We start from the raw sequence: 21,151 nt of genomic DNA, 5'->3' as shown, positions 1-21,151 counted from the left end.
TCTCCTGGCCGCCAGAGCAGGGTGGTGGTTTCTGGAAAGCTCCTTCGGGGTAAACATCCAGGAGATTCAGCAGGTGGTGGCCCTCCAGGTAAAGCATCTTCTGCTCTGCTTCTGAAGCGCTCACTTGCTCTCACTTTCCATCTAAGTTGGGCAACAGGAAAAGTGTTCATTTCATTCTCCGTGGGAGACTGACCGGAAACAGCACTTGATTAGAAGGACTTTTTGAGGCCGAGAAGTCCTGGAAATAAACCCGGGTCAAGAGGCCCAATGTGAACTCTGCTCTGTTCAGCGTGATGTGGAAGGCCAGCCCCTGTGGCCCCCTGCCCCTTGTCACATGGCTACTGGTCTTGCATCCTCCCAGCCTGGGTGGATGGTAGATACTTAGACTGTGTGCGTAACTACCTTCTACAACTTTCTGCGACTGAGGCTCCTTCCCTTGGGCTAACTAGGTTGTAACTTTGGGCTCTGAAATCCAGGCATTGGACAGATGTTTTGTCCTCAGGTTAAGGACACGAACATCTCTCTCTATACAGGTTCATAGGAGCCGTCCAGGGGGACCTCTAGACTCTTGCTTTAGGATAACATCGGAAGGTACAGGGCATGTTTTGCCCAGGGCATCCCCTCAGGGAGGAGGATGTTTATCGCTCAGACAAGCAAGACACAACTTCCCTTCTTTTCCCACTGCCTGTCCCCTGCTGAGAGTGACTCATGTGTTCCCTTGGGAAGCTGTTCCCCAGGGTATGTGATTGTTCCCCAGGCACCAAACAGCCTGTCTTTACATTGACAAAGGCTGGGCAGCATCTCCCGGTCAGTGTGTCAACCACATTTGTGACGGCTACTGGAAAGAGGCAGAAGTCTAACAGACTCGGGAGACGCCAGCTCAGAGCCCCCAAATGGTGGCGTTTCAACAGGAATGAAAGGGATCCTTCTGCAGTCCTGAGCTTGGGACAAGCCATCAGCCAGCTGGTCTGCCAGCCCAGGGGGACTCTGTGGGCTGCAAGGTCACTCCTAGTCCCGAAGAAGCGTTTGTGGGATTCTACATCCCTTGCTTGCCCTTTTCCCTTAGAAATAACTTAGGGCCCCCTGAGGCGTTCCCTGCTGCCAGTGGGGAAGGATGGTGGTGGCAGATGTCCTTGTATCGAAATCTTTAGAGAAACTCCTCTGCCGGCCGCTCAGGACTCAGGAGGTCAGACCCCTCAGACCTTCACAGCTGAGAAACTGTTCTTCAACCTCAGGCCAGAGAAGGTGCATCTACCTGGGAATGTCTAGGAACAGCTCGCAGAGGGCTGGTGACAGAGACCCCCGGCGCCCCACCCCGGCCAGGATGACTCTGCTGCCGCGCAGCTGTTCTGTGGATCGTGTGGGCCAGAAGTGGGAAGGTGAAAGGAAGCGAGCTCCTTCTTGCCCAGTTTTCTTTACTATTTTATTAACGATTCGGATGTGGACGGACAGAGGAAGCCTCTCTCAAGATTCTGCATGACAGAGTGAGAAGGATTGTTCCTGGTTCTTCTTTGGTCCATCCCACTTTAGTGCCTTGAGGGTGGTCGTGACCCTTACTTACCTTCCTGGCCCCATGGCTCCACATGTGTGTGCGGTCTACTGATCCCAAATGATATCTCTGTGACCCCTAAGACCTCTCCCCTGAGCTGCAAACTGGGACGTTGCCCCTTGGCTGTCTCCATTGGGATGTTCAGTAAGCAGCTCAGATCCAGTATGTCTGAAATGGAGCTCTTGCTGTTTCAGTTCCCTGCAAATCTGTTTCTCCCTTACACTTTGCCATCTCTGTAAATATCCACCAGCCATGCAGTCTCCCAAGCCCAAACCTGCCTGTCATCCTTGCTCCTTCTCTCACTGTCCCCCATCTGACGCCCCCGCACCGCGCACCCCGCCACCTTGATTCCCTCCCTCTCCAGTTCCATCTCCTCCTCCTGGGTCAAGCCACAGTCATCTGTGGCACGAGCTGCCCTACAGTCTCGCCTGCGTCCTTGCAGCCCTCCAGCATCATTTCAGATGAAAATAGGATCTGGTGGCTCCCTTTCCTAAAACCCTCTAGGGCTGTGCACTCACTGCATCGCTCCTAGAGTGAAAGCCAGGTGCTTCCCCTGTAAAGGCTCTGCAGGACTGGTCCCTGCTGACCTCCTCAGCCCATCTCATCCCCCACCCTCCCCTACGCTCCAGCGGCAAGGGCCCGCCTTCTGTCGGCTCAGGACGTGATGGCTCACCCTGGCCCTCTGCCCCAGTGTCCTCCCCTCAGAGGGGCCTTTCTCGGCCTCCCTATATGCAGCAGCCCCTCCTGCTGTCCTCCATCACGTCGTCACTAGACACTCTGTCCTTCACCGCATTGATACAACGCGGGAACATCCTTCTTGTCTACTGTGCCTCCCCTACTGGTGTGTAAGCGCCTTCTGGGGAGGGACCCTTTGTCTCATTCACCACTGTGTTCCCAGCACCTCGCACGATTCCTGACAATAAATACTAGTCGAATAAACTAAAATATCTCAGGTTAAGTGATATATACAAAATGTCAAATCCAATAATACGTGAGTGCTGATTATTTCCATGAGATGAAATTACCAAGAATAATTGTGAGTTCCTGCGTCTAGATTCAGGAAGTTAGTGTTCCTGTACAGACTGGGAGATCCTGGCTTACTGTGAGAAGTATCTGGAGGGTTGGCAGCCAGCAAACTTGGTGATGTGGCCACCAAAGCACTTTCGGTGGGAAGGGGAGGCGGGGGAGGGGAGCCTGATACACTTTTAGGCCAAACAAATGGGAGTTTGGTGACTAGAACATTCTGCTACCATTGGCCTGCCGGGCCCCATCTGGAGCATCTTGCTTTCTTGGAGAGCCAAACTTCGGCAAAAGAGTCTACATCTGCTCTGTAGGGAGAACAGAGGTGCTGGGGCCACCATGCAGCAGAAGAGCCGTCAGATAACGACTCCACGTGCCTCTAGGTGGCAGCACAAAGGACAGGGCTGGCTCTTAGAGGTGGGCCAGTGTCCAAGGGAAGAAATTTCTAACACTGGAAGCTTCCAAAAATGGAATGTGCTGCTCTATTAATGGAAATAAATACTTTCAGCTGCAAGTGATAGAAAATCCAACTCAAACTGCTCTAAGTTAACAACAAAAAGGCGGGGCTGGGGCGGGTGTTTTGGCTGATAGAACTGAAAATTCTAGAGGTAGAGTGTAGCTTCAGGCATGGCTGGATCCAGGGAATCAAAGGCTGTCCTCGGGACCCTGCTTCACTTTCCATACTGAGCTCTGCTTTCCTCCACGTTGGTCCTTTCTCGGGTTCCACCCCTCAGAGCAGCGGGTGGTCACCAGCAGCTCCTGGTAGATATTCTGTCTTTTCTGTTTTCCCAGGAGAAAGTCCCCAAAGAAGTCCAGATGTCAAAACCCATGGGATTGACTTCACAGTCACATGTCCGTCCTAGAATCACTGTAGCCAGAGAGGTATGACAGTTGGCTGGGGCTACGTCCCGTTCCTGCTTCCAACGCAGTCCCTGTGGCCAGGGGAAATGCAGGGCTCTGAAAGGCTGGGCCTGGGTCTCAGGCCACTCCGGGAGCCAGGAGAGAAGTCAACCCATCTGAGCCACTTGGACTGAGTTTGTGGAAGGTCCCCAGCTCCCAGATCAAGAAACCGAAAGTTCCCAGCACCCCTGTGCCGCTCTCCCCCAGGGTAAACTGCCTTCCACCCGAGGTAACCCCTATCTCTTCTTCTGCCAACATAGACTAGTTCTGCCAGCGCTTGTTCTCCATATAAATGGGATCTTGAGCACATACTCTTTTGTGCCTGACGTCTCTCTCTCAGGCTTATATGTGTGAGATTCATTTATATTGTTGAATTGATAGATCATCCACTCTCACTGCTAACAAACATAACATTCCATCGGGAGAGGAAACCAGTTTATTTTTCCGTTCTACTGCTGATGAGCACTTGGGAAGTTTCTGTTTGGGGGCTACTATGAATAGTGGTGCTAGACTCTTGTATGCTTCTTCTGGTGCACCTGTGCTGGCATTTCTGGAATTAATTGCTGGGTCGTAGGGCATATGTGTTCACCTTTAGTAGATACTGCTAAACAGTTTTCCAAAGTGGTTGTACCAATCCGCATTCTTGGAGCAGTTCTAAAGCCTCGGGATTAGCTGACATCTGTGTCCCATACATACTGAGAGCGACAGGTCTGGGCTTCATGGAGAGCTGGGGCTTGTTAGCAGCTGCATCCTGGGTCCTGGGCCCACAAAGAGGGAAAGAATTCCCATCCTTCTCCTGTCCCCTCTCTGGTATTTGATGCTGTCCTGCCCGCACTATCCTGAGCCTTCCTCTTTTAGGAATGAGTTTTTAATATCAACGTGTTTCCCTGCATCCCAGATGGACGAGTGTAGTCGAAGGCTTCGTTTCCACAGCACTGAGGTACCCCATCCACCCCTTTGGCTAGAGTCCTGGGGAGTTCCTGCTGCATGCGCTCATCTTAGCCTCAGGACTGAGTGGCCAAAGATGCCTTCCTGAGCTTGGCCAAAGCACTGTAAATGGATTTTCCAGAATTCCTGACTGTCCTCCACATTTTGAGTAAAAAAAAAAAGCCTTTGTCCTGGCCGTTCTCAGAAAGAGGAACCCAAAGTAGGATGTGGTTTTACAACCAGAGGAAGTGGATCCCAACAGTGGTAACATGGTAGCACAGGGTGACATGCTGCCCTGCTGCTCAGAGCAGCTTCTGCATCTAACTGAGGGTGAGGCCTGGAGCCAGCTGACAGAGCCACCAGAAGAACAGCTCTCTCAAACTAAACACTTCCTTTCAACTATTTTAAAAAGTCACTTAAATCTCGGAGGATGTGACCCTAGGGTAAGGAAGTATTTGTCTAAAGAATAAAAATGATAAAACATGAAGGAAAAAGATTTGCCTACATCAACATTCAAAACTTCTGTTCCTTAACAAGACACATAAACAAAGTGAAAAGATGACTCAAATCAGATATTGCCAACTCACTCAAGCAACAAAAGAACTGAATCTAGAGAATGTAAGAAACCCTGCAAAGCAGTAAGAAAAAGACAACCCCACAGAAAAAATGGGCAAAGTTTATAAGCTGGATATTTGCAGAAGGTAAACATTTTATGGATAATCAGAGAAATGCAAATTAAAACAAGAGAGCATTTCACGCCCACCAGATTGGCAGAAATGAGTACCAAGTACTGGCAAAGATACGGAGATTAAAAAGTTAAGGATATGGTTATACCTGTTGTAGGTTATACGTATGATCTGACAATTCCACTCCTAGGCATATACCCTCTACCTGCACTGCCCAGTATGGCAGCCACCAGCCACATGTATTTCTTGAGCACTTGAAATGTGGACAGTATGACTGAGGAATGGAATTTTTAAACATTTTATTTAATTTTAATTCATTTAAACATAAGAATTCATACTCGATTTGGTTATTGGAAAACTTTTTAGTATATTTGGAACAACTTGAGTCTGTGAACCTACTTTTTTAACCTGTTAATTGTATGAAATCTACATAAGATGAAATACTTCTGATGAAAACCTAGCGTCCGAATTGTCCTGTAAGTGTAAAATACACACCAGAGTTCAAAGACTTAGCACCAAAAAAATGTAAACTATCTTGTAATTTTTCTGTACTGATAACATTGAAATGACCGTAGTTTGGATATATTGAGTTAAATAAAATAGATTACTAACTGAATTTTATCTGTGTCTTTTTACTTTTTAAAAATGTGGCTGCTGGTACCTTTGACATTCCACGTGTGGCTCACATCATATTTCTCTTAGACAGTGTTCACCAAGACTCTCACTTGTACACAAGGAGATGTGTGCAAGAATATACGTTGCAGCATCATTTGTAATAACCAACATGAGTAGACACAAACCTTGAGGTCCCTTAGCAAGAGAGGGGGGTAAATAAATTGTGGTGTACTTACACAGTGAAATATCTCCCAAGAGTTAAAATGAATGAACTGGAGCTACATGTATCAGCATGGATAAATCTAGATTGCAGCGTTGAGTGGCAAAAACAAGGGCAGAAGACTCAGTAATCATACAATGCTTTAAAGCATGGAAAAATATTAGGAATTGTTTGTGGGCACATTTTAGTATGATAAAAGGATAAAAACATGCATGGAAACTATAAACAACCAGAATCCAGGTGGTGGTAACCCTGAGTGGGAGAGAGACTCAAAGACCTCTTACTGTGTCTGTAACATTTTGTTACTTACCGGGCAGTGGGTTTGGTGTGGCTGAGATAGTTCAACAGCTTGTCTGATGGCTAAAGCCATTTTCAAGCCATTTGGTTTCTGGTCAAAAAGTTTCAAAGAACGTCGTCCTTCGCTCCCTCTCAAGTCTGGGGTTGTCTGCCCAGTGATCCTGCCATTTTCCATCTTTGCCGGCTGGTGGCCATGGTGAGGTCTCCCACGTGTGTGTGTTCCTGAGAAAAAATGACTTGGCATGGGTTTGTTGGTGGTTTAAACTGGGGGCACCGCCGTGAAGGATGCAGACGGAGTGCCTGCAGCTCAGCCTAGACAGTGGCCTGGGGCAGCAGGAGGCACAAGCCACCTCCCGGCTGGGACTCCATCCCAAGCTTCCTGCTGACAAAAGTGCTGAAATCCTGTTTTCCAAAGGGTCCTACTAAAGGACTCAGCCAGCACACCTTAGGGCCTCACTTTGCCTTTGCTTCCTTTGCAGGACGATTGGTATCCGAGAATTAAAAGAGCAGGATGCCCCCCGGGGTTGACTGCCCCATGGAATTCTGGACCAAGGAGGAGAATCAGAGCGTGGCTGTTGATTTCTTGCTGCCCACGGGGGTCTATCTGAACTTCTCTGTGTCCCGAAATGCCAACCTCAGCACCATCAAGAAGGTACGATCTTGACCTTAAAACTAGTTCTCAGAGCTTGGAACTCAGAGAAGCAGACAGATGGACTCTGCAACTCTCAGATTTGAGATGCTCAGCTATGAATTTTAAAAGATATGGGGGGGGGTGCTTCCCTAGTGGCACAGTTGTTAAGAATCCGCCTGCCAATGCAGGGGACATTGGTTCGAGCCCTGGTCCAGGAAGATCCCACATGCCACGGAGCAACTAAGCCCGTGCGCCACGACTACTGAGCCTGAGCTCTAGAGCCCGCGAGTCACAGCTGAAGCCCGCGCACCTAGAGCCCGTGCTCTGTAACAAGAGAAGCCACCACAATGAGAAGCACGTGCATCGCAACGAAGAGTAGCCCCCACTCGTGGCAGCTAGAGAAAGCCCGCACACAGCAACGAAGACCCAACACAGCCAAAAATCTTAAAAAATAAAATAAATTATAAAACAAGTAAATTAAAAAAAAAAAAAAGATATGGGAATTCCCTGGAAGTTCAGTGGTTAGGACTCCACGCTTTCACTGCCCGGGGCCCAGGTTCAAGCCCTGGTCAGGGAACTAAGATCCCGCAAGCAGTGTGGCGCGGCCAAAAAAAAAAAAAAAAATTAAAAGATAAAAATAATGTCCAAGAATTGTTTAAAAACTCACAGTTGAAATCCACCTAGCTTTCCAAATTCAGCTCCCGCCTTTATCATGGCACGTTTACCCTTCCTAGATTCCTGTGAAAGCTTCAGGGTGCTGGTTCCCAGGGTGAACTTTCATCCTCTCCATGACTGTGCCATCACGTTTGAAACCACACCCCATGCATGGCCGCTTGAGTTCTCCCGGTCTTTTGTCTTCAGAGCTGTCATCATAGTCAACATCATCTTTGCAAATGGTTTTTGGCTTTGTTGAATAATTTTCATCGTGGATTACTGAGTCAAAGGATGAAATATCTGGATGGTATTTGGTACATCTTGTCTTGTGACCTTTCAAAGGGCTTATCCCACTTGCAAAGTGTGGGATTTAATGGGTCATGGCAGAGGACAAGGCCTTAGCCCGGAATTTGAAAAGCTATACTTGGGAGCAGAAAAAAAAGGAGAGAAGCAATGGACCATACTTGAGTTTTGTTTTGTTTTGTTTTGTGTTTTAATCTTCCCTTCCTGGGTGTTTCTTTAAAAATGAAATTTCTTTTTTTCCATTTCAAAAGTACTATGGACACATTGAAATTTAGGAGAATAAGAAAAAGTAGAAGGAAAAAATTACCCATGATCCAGCCGTATGAGACAAGCACAGTTAACACTTTGGCTGTTTCCTATTTTCTTTTCTATGTAGTGTTTTTTGGTGATAGCTCTGATTATGAATTTTTATATCTTTTTTCTGAGTTAACATTGTAACATCCTTTTCATGTTATTAATCTTGTGTAAATATCATTTTAATCTTTTTCCTCACAGGGCTCTACATGCATATTATTAAACTTCCAAATACCACAGAAATATAAAACACATCGGTCTTAGCAGTCTCACCTCATATCCCAGTTCAATTTCAATTTCTTTTTTTTTTAAGATTTTTTTTTTTGATGTGGACCATTTTTAAAGTCTTTGTTGAATTTGTTACAGTACTGCTTCTGTTTTTATGTTTTTATATTTTTTGGTCGAGAGGCATGTGGGATCTTAGTTCCCCGACCAGGGATCGAACTCACCCCCTGCATCGGAAGGCAAAGTGTTAGCCACTGGACCGTCAGGGAAGTCCCCAGTTTCAATTTCTTAATATTTTAATTTATACCAGGGACCAGACAGTTAATATTCTAGGCTTTGCTGGCCATATGGTGTTTGTCACAACTACTCAACTCTGCCGTTGTAGGCCTGAAGCAGCCATAGACGGTGTGTAAGTGAATGGGTGCGTCTGTCTTCCAGTAACTTGGCAGACTGTAGCTTGCAGTAGTTAATACGTTTATCATCGTTTTTATGGGAATGAGCTTGAATTACAACTGCTGTTCTATAGCTTGGGGTCTTTTCCCACTTAATGCTGTATGTGGGAGCCCTGTGTGCATTGGTACAGGTATCCTTAGATTCTGGGTCACATGCCTGTGCTATCCGTTTGCATTGATGGAACGTAATTATCCATCCCCCGTGGAAGAAAAATAGAGCTGTTCTCCTTTTCCATCTTCTCTGTGACTCAGCGGTGAGCACCTTTGCACTAACACTTGGTGCTCCAGTGGCGCTCCTGTGATCCCTGGGGACTCCTCACCCCGAGGCCACATACTGGACACAGCCCGCGGAGGCGTTTATGGCCCCCTCGGTGTGTGAAACTTTTCTGAATTACTTGCCATCATTTAAAGACCAGGGTGATGAACCAGGAACGATTCGCTGGGTGCCTGGACGTCAAGTCTGGATGGCCATCCCTCAGGGTAGCCTACAGGGGAGACCGTAGGGCCCACCGCTCTGCTCCAGGTTTAGAGCCTACCTGGCCCCGTTCGTAGAAGGGCAGGGACGGCGACTCCCAGTGACCCTGTGGTCAATGCTCAAGGGACGGAGAGAGTAGTGGTCCTGGGATCTTGCCTTTGCCCCCTTATCAGGGTCGTGAGACCAGCCTCCACCCGCCTCCCGGCTCCCTGGGGCCCCGCCCACCGTAGGGGAGGAGCTGACCGGCCACTTCCCTTCCAGGTGTTGTGGCACCGAGCCCAGTATGAGCCGCTGTTCCACATGCTCAGTGACCCCGAGGCCTACGTGTTCACCTGCGTCAACCAGACCGCGGAGCAGCAGGAGCTGGAGGACGAACAGCGGCGGCTGTGCGACATCCAGCCCTTCCTGCCCGTCCTGCGCCTGGTGGCCCGCGAGGGTGACCGGGTGAAGAAGCTCATCAACTCGCAGATCAGCTTGCTCATCGGCAAAGGTGCCCTGCCGAGGCCAGGCCGTCCCACCTCCGCCGGGCCTGCCCCCCGCCCCCGCCCCGCCCCCGAGCCCCACGCTGACCCGGCTCCCCTGCCCCTCAGGCCTCCACGAGTTTGACTCCTTGCAAGACCCGGAGGTGAATGACTTCCGAGCCAAGATGCGCCAGTTCTGCGAGGAGGTGGCCGCGCACCGGCAGCAGCTGGGCTGGGAGGCCTGGCTGCAGTACAGCTTCCCCCTGCAGCTGGAGCCCTCGGCGCGGAGCTGGGGGCCGGGCACCCTGCGCGTCCCCAACCGGGCCCTGCTCGTCAACGTCAAGTTCGAGGGCAGCGAGGTGAGCGGTGGCTCACGCCAGCCCGTGTGCTGCATGCAGGCTGCCGTGTCCACGGGGGACACTTCCCCTGTGAGACTCCCAGTCACCCACCAGCCTCCCCAGTTCATCCTCCTCCCAGCACCATCGGGTGGTATTTGCAGGGTATCCATTGCATACGAGGGGCTTGGCCAAACGTCCCACCCGGCGAGTTCCACAAGGCAGAGTGACCAAGAGGCTTTGGTCCTCGGTCCACTCACGCATCCAACAGGTATTTCCTGGTGTCGGCCACGTGCCATCCTCAGAGCCTGCCGTCGTGGAGCTCACATTCAGGGGGCAAGGGGCGCCTAATACTTGCAGATGGGCCAGCCCACCCCCTGTGCCCCAGAACCCCGTGGGCTCTTCGCAGGCGTGGAGGACTGACCCTCCCTCCTCCCCCTAGGAGAGCTTCACCTTCCAGGTGTCCACCAAGGATGTGCCCCTGGCACTGATGGCCTGCGCGCTCCGGAAGAAGGCCACGGTGTTCCGGCAGCCGCTGGTAGAGCAGCCCGAGGACTACACACTGCAGGTGAACGGGAAGCACGAGTACCTGTACGGCAGCCACCCCCTCTGCCAGTTCCAGGTGAGGCCTGGGGTCCGGGAGGGGTTCCTGGGTTCCCTGCAGTCCTGGCCTGGGGCCTGGGTTGGGGCGGCGGGGGGGCAGGAGCTGGTCCTCGGCCCCTCTCGAGCCCGACAAGCCAGACCTTGGGGGTCACGGTGAGAGTGCGCCCTTGCTGGGCTGGCTCTCCCCGTGAGCACAGGGAGGTGGGCGGGGGCAGGAAGGGCCAGCAGGAGAGGCCCCAGAAGGCCTGGCGTGGGCAGGGGCCAGCGTGGGGCATCCCTGGGTAGCCGGTCGTCCAGGGAACAGTGGAGCCACTCACCCCGCCCCCATCTCAGTACATCTGCAGCTGCCTGCACAGCGGGCTGACCCCCCACCTGACCATGGTGCACTCCTCTTCCATCCTCGCCATGCGGGATGAGCAGAGCAACCCCGCCCCCCAAGTCCAAAAGCCACGCGCCAAACCGCCCCCCATTCCTCTGAAGAAGGTGAGCTGGCGCCCTGCACTTACCCTCCCCTGCAGCCCTCCTTCCCACCTGAGGTCCAGCCCTGGTGCCTATTGGGCATCGCCCTGGACCAGCCATAGGTCCAGGGGTCCCTTGTCTCATGCCTTCTGGTTGCTCGGGATTGAGAGTTGGGCCTCTGGGCTGGGGTGGACTCCTGTCTGGACTCCTGGGGCAGCCTCCAGGCCTGGCGCTTGGCTGCCTGCCCCTCCTGTCTCCCGTGCTGTAGGCAGAACTCCATGCCCTGCAGCGCTGCGTGGGGGGGTGGTTTGGGCCCCCTGGGGCGCCTGCACGGCAGGTTTTCTGGTAAAGGATGGCGTTGCGGACAGGAATCTGCAACAGCCTTGCCGCCGCGGTGGCCACGCGCCCTGGCAGCGGCCGGGAGCGCAAGCCTCCCCTGAATTCCCCTGCTTTAACGCCCCCGCTTCTCCCCTCCACCCCGCCCAGCCCGCCTCGGTGTCCCTGTGGTCCCTGGAACAGCCTTTCTGCATCGAGCTGATCCAGGGCAGCAAAGTGAATGCCGATGAGCGGATGAAGGTAGGGGCTCCTGGGCCGGGAAGGGCCTGGGGAGTGCGTGTTTTTTGCACAAACACGGTGGCTGTGGCCTGGAGAGGTGGCGGAGGAAGAAGGAAGGGGGTGTCACACGAAAGCCACCTGACCACATTACCCAGCATCCCTGCCGGGGGTGGTGATGAGCTGCTTCAAAACAGGAAGGGGGGAGGGGAGCAGGCCAGCCGGCCAGAGAGGACAATTCGGAGAAACCGGGCCCAGCGAGTTCTGGGTATTGACTTTGGTGGAGGTAGTGGGGCCAGGCCCAGCCCAGGGTTAGAGGAACCGCAGAGCCTGGGAGGTGACAGGCGCAGAAGGGGAGCCGCTCCAGCTGGGCCGGGGCCAAGGCCACGGCCACCTCTGGGTCGTTCACACGCCCACCTCCTCTGGCCTCAGGACGGCCCTGTGAGGTGCAGGTTTTCTCGTCCCATTTGCAGGACGGGAAACCCGGGTCCAAGGAGGTCGGGGCTCTTTGGGGAGCACTTTTTGGTTGGGGTAGTTTCACAAGCAGGGCAGGCGTGGGCTCCCATGGGTGAATCCTGGAGGGCTGCATGGGCGGCCGGGCCATGAGGAGGCAGGGCGAGATGTGCAGGCGGCATTAAGTCCTTCCCTGCCTACAGGGGCTCCTGCCCCTTCTGAGCAGCAGGGGCACCCTTGGGTGCTTAAGCTAGAAGGGCCCCTGGAGTTCCCGAGCCCTGATGGGGAAACTGAGGCCCAGAGCAGGGAGCCAACACACCCCAGGGTCCCGCAGTCAGTGGGGAGCACAGCCCACGCAGCCCTCCCCTTCCCCCCAGGACCACACCTCCCCCTCAGGCAGCCAGCCCTCCCTTTTCCGGACCACCTTCAAGCACCTGGCGGGGGAGGGTTCAGACCCATGTGAAATGAGGACCTTTCAGGAGGAGATTCGAGCCTTAGGTGGGAGGGACACCCCGGCGGGAGAGGGAGTCTGGGCCTCTGCAGCCTGCCACCCGCACCATGCCTTCCCCAGCTGGTGGTGCAGGCCGGCCTCTTCCACGGCAACGAGACGCTGTGCAAGACGGTGTCCAGCTCGGAGGTGAGCGTGTGCTCAGAGCCTGTGTGGAAGCAGCGGCTGGAGTTCGACATCAACATCTGCGACCTACCGCGCATGGCCCGCCTCTGCTTTGCGCTCTACGCCGTGATCGAGAAGGCCAAGAAGGCTCGCTCCACCAAGAAGAAGTCCAAGAAGGCGGTGGGTGGGGCCGGTCGGGAGGCGCTCCGTGATGGGCCCAGTCCAGTCCCGCAGCCCGCCCCGGGGCCACTGCTCATCCTGTTCCCAGCATCTCAGCTGGCACGCAGCCTGGGGATGGGGTCCAGGAGGGCCTGTGAACCCCAGCCTCTCCACACCGTGCGTGCGCACACACAACACACACACACACACACACACACGCGCGCGCGCGCGCGCACGCATGCTAGCCACCACCCCTGCCTGCCATGTGATGGTGCTGGGTTCCTGGGCTTATGAGCACAGTGACTCGGAATATCTGGGCCTGGGCCTTTGGTCCTTGTGGGAACCTGGAGGGAGCTCCCTGCCCTGGAAGGACAAATGCAGTGTCCTTGCAGGGGGCGGGGTGGCCTGAGTCAGCAGCCAGTTGGGGACAGAGTGGTGGTCGAGCACTGAGTCACTGGGCCCAGGATGTGACTGACCACCGAGCCACCCTGACTCACTCGTAGCTGAGCTGGGCCAGCTCCCTAGGGCCTATGTGGTTTGTTTGAGGCTTTCTCAAGAAGCCGAGAGTGGGATGCATCCGGGAGCAGAAGGGAGTCGAGGGGTGACTGACTCTGCCAGCTGCTTCACAGGGAGTCTGGGCAAGGGTGGGAAGCATGGTCTGGCTGGGCCCATCCTGCAGGTGAGCAAACGGAGGCTTTCTGGCAGCTGGCTGTGACCTGCCCGGTTTCTCTCCCAGGACTGCCCCATCGCCTGGGCCAACCTCATGCTGTTTGATTACAAGAACCAGCTCAAGACCGGCGAGCGCTGCCTCTACATGTGGCCCTCCGTCCCAGGTTGGCCCAGGCCAGGAGGGAGAGGCAGAGGCCAGGGGATTGGGGAGGTGGGTCCCACACGTGATGACATTCCCCTTGCAACTCCATCTGTCCTTGTATCCAGACGAGAAAGGGGAGCTACTGAACCCCTGTGGGACCGTGCGGAGTAACCCCAACACTGAGAGCGCAGCCGCCCTGGTCATCTTTCTCCCTGAGGTGGCCCCCCACCCTGTATACTACCCTGCCCTGGACAAGGTCAGTGAGGGGGCCCTCGCCATTTGGGGTCCAGGACCCACCCTGCCCAGAAACCTCGAAGCTAAAGGTTAACTGTCCTGACCCTGCCTCTGGGGCTCCCCAGGACATGGTCCCTGCACCCCGTGAGTTGCCCGGGCTGGGAGCTGGGTGCCCACACACGCTTGGGGGCTTCCTTGACTCTCTGGAATCCTCATGTGTCCTAGAGCAGTGATTCTCAACCGGGGGCCGCTTTGCCCCCCAGGGGACTTTGGGCATGTCCAAAGGCATTTTTGGTTGTCACAACTAGTGGGAGAGATGCGCCTGGCATCTCATGGGCGGAGGTCAGGGATGCTGCTAAACGCCCTGCAGCACGCGGGAGAGTCCCCACCACTGAGAGTCACTGGCACGCAAAGTCAGCAGTGCCGAGGTGTTGACGCCCGCCCCGGGGGCCCCGCAGGCCAGGCTGGCCCAGGCCCCGGGGTTGCCGCTGACAGCAGGGTCGCTCTTGCAGATCCTAGAGCTGGGGCGGCATGGGGAGCACGGGCGCTTCACGGAGGAGGAGGTGAGCTGGGGGCCGTGGGCGGTGGGGCGTGGACCTGGCTGCAGCCCTCACCGCCCCCCCACCTCCACCTGTGCCCCTCAGCAGCTGCAGCTGCGGGAGATCCTGGAGCGCCGGGGGTCCGGGGAGCTATACGAGCACGAGAAGGACCTGGTGTGGAAGATGCGGCACGAGATCCAGGAGCACTTCCCCGAGGCGCTGGCCCGGTTGCTGCTGGTCACCAAGTGGAACAAGCACGAGGACGTGGCCCAGGTGGGCGGCGGGGCCGGGGCCGGGGGAGGGGGCAGAGTCTGGAGCCAGACCGCAGCCTGCGCCCCCTGCCCTGACCACCGGCACCCCCCAGATGCTCTACCTGCTGTGCTCCTGGCCCGAGCTGCCCGTCCTGAGCGCCCTGGAGCTGCTGGACTTCAGCTTCCCTGACCGCCACGTGGGCTCCTTTGCCATCAAGTCCCTGCGGAAACTGACGTGAGTCCCGCGGGCTTCCTCATCTTCAGAGGGCGGCTTTGCCCCAATGGCCCGGGTCTAGCCACTGGCTGGGGACCTCTCCTGGGGGCCTGCTCAGGTGAGGCTGGCCTCCCGCCCCTACCCTGCCCCCTCGCCAGCTGCAGACCCTCTCCCGAGCCGTGAAGCTCCGGGCCCCAGCCAGCCTCCCTTCTCTGCAGGGACGACGAGCTTTTCCAGTACCTGCTGCAGCTGGTGCAGGTGCTCAAGTACGAGTCCTACCTCGACTGCGAGCTGACCAAATTCCTGCTGGACCGGGCCCTGGCCAATCGCAAGATCGGCCACTTCCTCTTCTGGCACCTGCGGTAGCTGCACTCACCTGGAAGGCCACGGGGAGGAGGGGCCTCTTGCCTGCGGGCCTCGCGTCTCCGCCGGCCAGCCCGGGTGTCCTCGGTGGCTGGGTCCTGCCGGGCTGGGAGGGGCTGTGTGGCCCCGCCTGGCGAGGCGAGGCTCAGCCCCTTCTTCCTCCCTCCAGCTCCGAGATGCACGTGCCCTCGGTGGCCCTGCGCTTCGGCCTCATCATGGAGGCCTACTGCAGGGGCAGCACCCATCACATGAAGGTGCTGATGAAGCAGGTGAGGCTCGGGGCCCCCGCACCCCTGCCTGGGCTCTGCTTTGGGGCAGAGTTGCCCCGACCCCTGTAGAGCCGCGTGGGCCAGGCCGAGGCTCGGAGCCTGCCTCTCCCAGCCGGCCCACGCTGCCCTCCCATCCTCCTGGCCAGGGGGAAGCGCTGAGCAAGCTGAAAGCCCTGAACGACGTCGTCAAAGTGAGCTCCCAGAAGACCACCAAGCCCCAGACCAAGGAGCTGATGCACCTGTGCATGCGCCAGGAGACCTACCTGGAGGCCCTCTCCCACCTGCAGTCCCCGCTCGACCCCAGCACCCTGCTGGCTGAAGTCTGGTGAGCCCCAGGCCCCAGCCGGGGCCTCCCCACCTCCTCCCCTCCCCCCAGGCCCTGAGGAGGGCCCGCTGCTGACTGCGGTCTCGTCCGGCAGCGTGGAGCAGTGCACCTTCATGGACTCCAAGATGAAGCCCCTGTGGGTCCTGTACAGCAATGAGGAGGCGGGCAGCGATGGCACCGTGGGCATCATCTTTAAGAACGGGGACGGTGAGCAGGCCGGGCCCCGGCCAGGGACCCGCTGAGGCCTTGGCTTCCCCTCGCCCTGCCATGCTACCCTCGGCGGGGGCACCTTGCAGTGGGGGCCAGGGGCAGATCTCCTGGAGGGCGAGCTGACGAAAACACAGAGTCTTGGGACTCTGGGGCCTGGGCATGGCTGGGATTGGAGAACCCACCAGAAACTCATGCCTTTCCTCCCCGGGGGTGGCTGCACAGACCTCCGCCAGGACATGCTGACCCTGCAGATGATCCAGCTGATGGACGTTCTGTGGAAGCAGGAGGGCTTGGACCTGAGGTGAGAGGCCCTCCCGTCATCCACTTGTGCCTGCACCAGGCTTAGGACCATGCCCCGTCGGAGGGGTCCCCTGTCAAAGCTGACATTACCACCTCAGCTGGAAAAAAGACTGGCTCTTCTAAGAAGAGCAGGGGCCAGTTTGAAACTCGGGGTCAGGGAGGCGATAGGGCCGCAGGATGAGGGTGGAGAAGGCCAGCCCTGGCCCTTTGCACTGTCTCCCTCCATTGGTCCCTTGGCCTCAAGCATCCCTGGCTTCCTGCCCCATCATCTTCCAAGCCACCTGGATTTTTCTTTCTGAGCAAACATGAGTTCAGCCACGGTGCCGACTCTTCCTCTCTACATCTTGGGTGCTGGTGTGGCCTCTCCAAGGAACCTTCCCTGGAGCCCTGGGAGTCAAGGGCTCGCCCCTAGTACCTGCCTCCTCTTTTCAGCAACTTGAGTAGCATCTCCTGCAGCCTTTTTGGGTTAAGCTCCTCGGGGTCAAGAAGCCCCTGGGACAGCCCTTGACCACTGTGTCCACCTGCCCCTCCTCCCACCTGGCTAGGATGACCCCTTACGGCTGCCTCTCCACCGGGGACCACACAGGCCTCATCGAGGTGGTGCTTCACTCAGACACCATCGCCAACATCCAGCTGAACAAGAGCAACATGGCGGCCACGGCTGCCTTCAACAAGGATGCTCTGCTCAACTGGCTCAAGTCCAAGAACCCTGGGTAGGTTTCAGGCCCAAGGGACAGATGCCCTCTCCTTCCCAAGAGGCAGACCTCGGGAATCAAAGGCAAGGAGGAGGGACTTTGACTGTCTCTGTGGCTTCTTGGCTCAGCTGAGGGCCATCCCATAGATGCTGTGGGGTGGGGGGGTGGGGGAGTGGGTCAGGTCTCTGTTCCCACATGTATCAGTTAGTTATTGCCGCATAACAACCAGCCCGAACTTAGGGGCCTAAACCACAAATCTGCAACTTGAGCTGGCTCAGCTGAGTGGTTCTTCTGCTTTAATCACTCACACAACTGCTCTCATCTGGTAGTTTGACTGGGCCTGGAGGATTGCACGTCTGGGGCTTCTCTCCATGTGGCCTCTCATTCTAGCCTCAGTTTCCTTCCATGACAGTAGGGGAGGTTCAGGAACTGCAAGGTGTCTTAAGGCCCAGGCTCTGGAAGGTGCCCAGCATCACTTCCTCCATGTTCTGTTGGTCCAAGCAAGTCACAAGGCCAGATTCAAGGGCAGGGGACATAGACACCACCTCTTGGTAGAAGAAGCTGCAAAACGGTGTGGCCGTGGTTTCCATCCCTGCCCCCCAGGGAGGCCCTGGATCGAGCCATTGAGGAGTTCACCCTCTCCTGCGCTGGCTACTGTGTGGCCACATACGTGCTGGGCATCGGCGATCGGCACAGCGACAACATCATGATCCGGGAGAACGGGCAGGTAGGGGTGGTGTGGGGCTGCCGTGAGCATGGTGCCTGCCGCCCGGCGCTGGCCCGCTGGCCGTTCTGCTCTGCACACGGCTGCTGGCAGAGCCCCCTATCCAAGCCCTTCCAGCTCCCTCTCCCTCCCCAGGCTCCTCTGGGTGAGGCACCCTCCTTTTTGACTCCTTTTGGGTCTTTGCTCTTCCCTCCCCTCAGCTGTTCCACATTGATTTCGGCCACTTTCTGGGGAATTTCAAGACCAAGTTTGGAATCAACCGTGAGCGAGTCCCGTTCATCCTCACCTATGACTTTGTGCACGTGATCCAGCAGGGGAAGACGAATAATAGTGAGAAATTTGAAAGGTGAGGGTGCCTCAGACCCCCGAGATGCCCCTTGGTGCCGGGGGCGGTCAGTCAGAGGACGCTGGGGCTTTGTGGGCGCGGCTCCTTCCAGGGTGAGGGCGGGCTGGCCGGCTGGCTGGGATGCGGGGGGACGGGAGGACCCAGGGCCCGCTCCCTGACCTCCCACTACAGGTTCCGGGGCTACTGTGAAAGGGCCTACACCATCCTGCGGCGCCACGGGCTGCTGTTTCTCCACCTCTTTGCCCTCATGCGGGCGGCAGGCCTGCCTGAGCTCAGCTGCTCCAAAGACATCCAGTACCTCAAGGTAAACGCCAGGGCAGGGCCCCGCCAAGCAGGAGACCAGGGAGCCCCAGACTCCTCGAGGCACCACCCCCCCCAACCCCCGAGCGTGGTGGACCCACAGGGCCCTGCTGACTCGTGTGTGTTCACACCGGCCTGGGACCCGGGTCTGGCAGGAAGCCACCGGCTCTGGCCCACCCTCCCGTCCTCCGCAGGCTGCGGGCGTTTCCACTTGTACAAGAGGGTTCCCTCCATGGTTAAAAACTGTCTTTCCTTCCTGCGTCTTTTCAGTTTATGAGACGCTGGGGCGGGGACTGAGGTGGGGGGGCCATGGCCCCCGAGTTCCTGGGAAGAAGCTGCTCCCTCCCTTCTTCCTCTTGCCAGCTTCCAGTGGAGAAGGCCAAGCTGCCTGCCTTTGGGGCCAAGACCTCCGGGCTCAAGTTGGCATCTTATTTTGAGGATGGGGCGGGGCAGGGGCCGCCTTGGTTGGGGTCGGAACGAAGAGCTCTTCCCGGGGGAGGTGTTGGGTGGCGCCCTCCTGGCTCCCTTGGTGCAGTTCTCTTAGGAGGGAGCGTTACCTGCCCAGAGTGGGTGGAGGTGCAGGGAGACGGGGCTCCCTGCTGAGCAGGGCCCAGGCCCCTCCATGGGACGCCCATTGCTTCCATCTTGCCTCAGGATTCTCTGGCATTGGGGAAGACGGAGGAGGAGGCTCTAAAGCACTTCCGGGTGAAGTTTAACGAAGCCCTCCGGGAGAGCTGGAAAACCAAAGTGAACTGGCTGGCCCACAACGTGTCCAAAGATAACAGGCAATAGCAGCCCGTCCAAGCCCTGGGCCTGGAGACAACCGAGCTGTCAGTCTTGGGAGCCGGGCACCCTCGGCCACCCTCCGGGACCTGAAAGGCTGGACGGCATCCTTGGGAAAGAACCTACACAACTGCCTTTTGTTTACACTGGTTATTTATTTATGACTTGAAATGTTTCGGGAACTAAACAGCCATACATGGAAATGTACCCTAATGTGGGGAGGGGCACCGTCCTCCCACTTCCCCATCCAAGCCCTGGGCTTTGATGGGAAGACACTGTGAACCCGGCATCTCGAGGCCGCATCTCGCCGAGGATCTGTGACCTCAAGTCTTCCAGCTGGTGGGTCTGGAGCCGGCAGAGATGATTCTCCCGTCCGGGAGCTGCCTCCTCCCCAGGCTCCTGCCGTGCTACACCGGTCCTGGTGCCTGGCAGTGACCCGGTACCTGCTGTCCAGACAGGGCACCCACGCCTGTTCACCCCCTCCACCTGCGTGCCCTCCACTGACTGAGTTCTGGGCAGCCCTCAGAGGAGGCCTGGGTACCCTCTAGATTCAGGGATGATTGCTTTCCACGTTTTTTTTTTTTTTTTTGCGGTACGCGGGCCTCTTACTGTTATGGCCTCTCCCGTTGCGGAGCACAGGCTCCGGACGCGCAGGCTCAGCGGCCATGGCTCACGGGCCCAGCCGCTCCGCGGCATGTCGGATCCTCCCGGACCGGGGCACGAACCCGTGTCCCCTGCATTGGCAGGCGGACTCCCAACCACTGCACCACTAGGGAAGCCCTGCTTTCCACTTTTAAAGCGACTCCTGGGTACGGGAATTCATCTCTGCTGTAAAGTGATTTTGTTTGCGGGTGAGAAAAAAAATAGCCAAACTACTTTACTGAACCTCTACGGCTCGGGAGAGAGGCGCCAGCGCCCATCACATATAGCGCACGCTGGTCCTCGAGACACATTAAAAAGGTCTGAGCTTGATTTAGCTCATCCTGGTCATGGATCAAGACACAAGCAGGTGCGAGTACTTTGTGCAATTGTATGTAACCTCCCTCCTCCTAAAGCAGGTTTTAGGTCATGAAAGACCTGATCTCCTCTCCACAACGCTCACCTTTGAGAACCTGCTCCCAGTACCCAGGCAGCAGAAGCGTGAGAGTTAGGGGTGTGGTGGCATCTTTTCCTCTGACGGTACTTAGCTTGAAATGATTCAGGCTCAGCCTTAGGTGTGTCTGAGGAGCTCGAGAAATGCAGGTTCCCGGGCCTCCCTCAGCCTTCTGGAGCCAACTCTGGAGATGGGGCTAAGAACCTGGGCTTCTGGAAGCCCACAGGTGAGCTTCATGTATTAGCAGCCGACTCGGGACCCACAGGGGCGACACCACTTACCTCTCAAAAGGCTTTGCACGGCTCAGCAGAGCCAGAAGTAGCTGCCCTGTCAGCAGCCCTGGTGCACGGCTTCCAGAAGAGTCCAGGTGCCAACTCTGTTTCTTGGTTCACGAGAGGTGGCCGAGAGGCACTGCCCATAGCAATCCATGCCACCCACAGAGCCCCACTGACCAGACTCTGGTTCCCAACTAAGTGCTGAATTCATCAGACCCATCCACCTGTTTGGAAATAGGAAAAGCCGACTGTATGTCTACTTGTTATTTATTTGGACGAGTCTGTGCTTCGTGGTGTGGGCAGCACACTGCATATACACAGCAATAGCCGGTTGGGTGCATGGCCTGTGTGCCTGACGAGAAGAGTATTTTCTATTTTTTTTTAAATCATTTGATGTTTCTGTATGGGAAAGGTGAGTTCAGCGTAACTGATGTAGGTTCAACAGTCTGAAACCTTGAAATGAGAGGTAAAAACAGATTAAAAGAAATAAAATCCTTGGTATGTTATGTTCTTGGCTCAGAAAGAAACAAGAGGAT

The 21,151-nt window shown here is 56.0% G+C and overlaps 1 protein-coding gene across 8 annotated transcripts in view; it reads left to right on the top strand.

Annotated features, from left to right (window-relative positions):
- The window catches only part of PIK3CD (phosphatidylinositol-4,5-bisphosphate 3-kinase catalytic subunit delta), a 49,802-nt gene extending 28,692 nt beyond the window's left edge, over window positions 1-21,110 (top strand). For 5 of the 8 annotated variants that reach the window (XM_033843673.2, XM_073796400.1, XM_073796393.1 and 2 more), the window contains 21 exons: window positions 6,694-6,866; window positions 9,510-9,738; window positions 9,839-10,068; window positions 10,487-10,666; window positions 10,981-11,130; window positions 11,593-11,682; window positions 12,683-12,904; window positions 13,620-13,716; window positions 13,820-13,950; window positions 14,441-14,740; window positions 14,832-14,953; window positions 15,151-15,294; window positions 15,465-15,564; window positions 15,711-15,889; window positions 15,984-16,096; window positions 16,322-16,400; window positions 16,945-17,112; window positions 17,698-17,821; window positions 18,019-18,164; window positions 18,336-18,468; window positions 19,119-21,110. In XM_033843673.2, the coding sequence (XP_033699564.1) occupies window positions 6,726-6,866; window positions 9,510-9,738; window positions 9,839-10,068; window positions 10,487-10,666; window positions 10,981-11,130; window positions 11,593-11,682; window positions 12,683-12,904; window positions 13,620-13,716; window positions 13,820-13,950; window positions 14,441-14,740; window positions 14,832-14,953; window positions 15,151-15,294; window positions 15,465-15,564; window positions 15,711-15,889; window positions 15,984-16,096; window positions 16,322-16,400; window positions 16,945-17,112; window positions 17,698-17,821; window positions 18,019-18,164; window positions 18,336-18,468; window positions 19,119-19,256 (3,216 nt within the window). In that variant the 5' untranslated portion in view covers window positions 6,694-6,725 and the 3' untranslated portion in view covers window positions 19,257-21,110. The remainder of the gene's footprint in view (window positions 1-6,693; window positions 6,867-9,509; window positions 9,739-9,838; window positions 10,069-10,486; window positions 10,667-10,980; window positions 11,131-11,592; window positions 11,683-12,682; window positions 12,905-13,619; window positions 13,717-13,819; window positions 13,951-14,440; window positions 14,741-14,831; window positions 14,954-15,150; window positions 15,295-15,464; window positions 15,565-15,710; window positions 15,890-15,983; window positions 16,097-16,321; window positions 16,401-16,944; window positions 17,113-17,697; window positions 17,822-18,018; window positions 18,165-18,335; window positions 18,469-19,118) is intronic. The other 3 variants (XM_073796405.1, XM_033843682.2, XM_033843686.2) reach the window with 3 other exon arrangements.
- The last annotated feature ends 41 nt before the right edge of the window (window positions 21,111-21,151 follow it).

This window comes from Tursiops truncatus, chromosome 1 (assembly GCF_011762595.2).
Source record: "Tursiops truncatus isolate mTurTru1 chromosome 1, mTurTru1.mat.Y, whole genome shotgun sequence".
In the NCBI taxonomy this organism is placed as follows: domain Eukaryota; kingdom Metazoa; phylum Chordata; class Mammalia; order Artiodactyla; family Delphinidae; genus Tursiops; species Tursiops truncatus.
The sequence above is the reverse complement of the archived record's forward strand: the minus strand, read 5'-3'. Positions and strand labels throughout refer to the sequence as shown.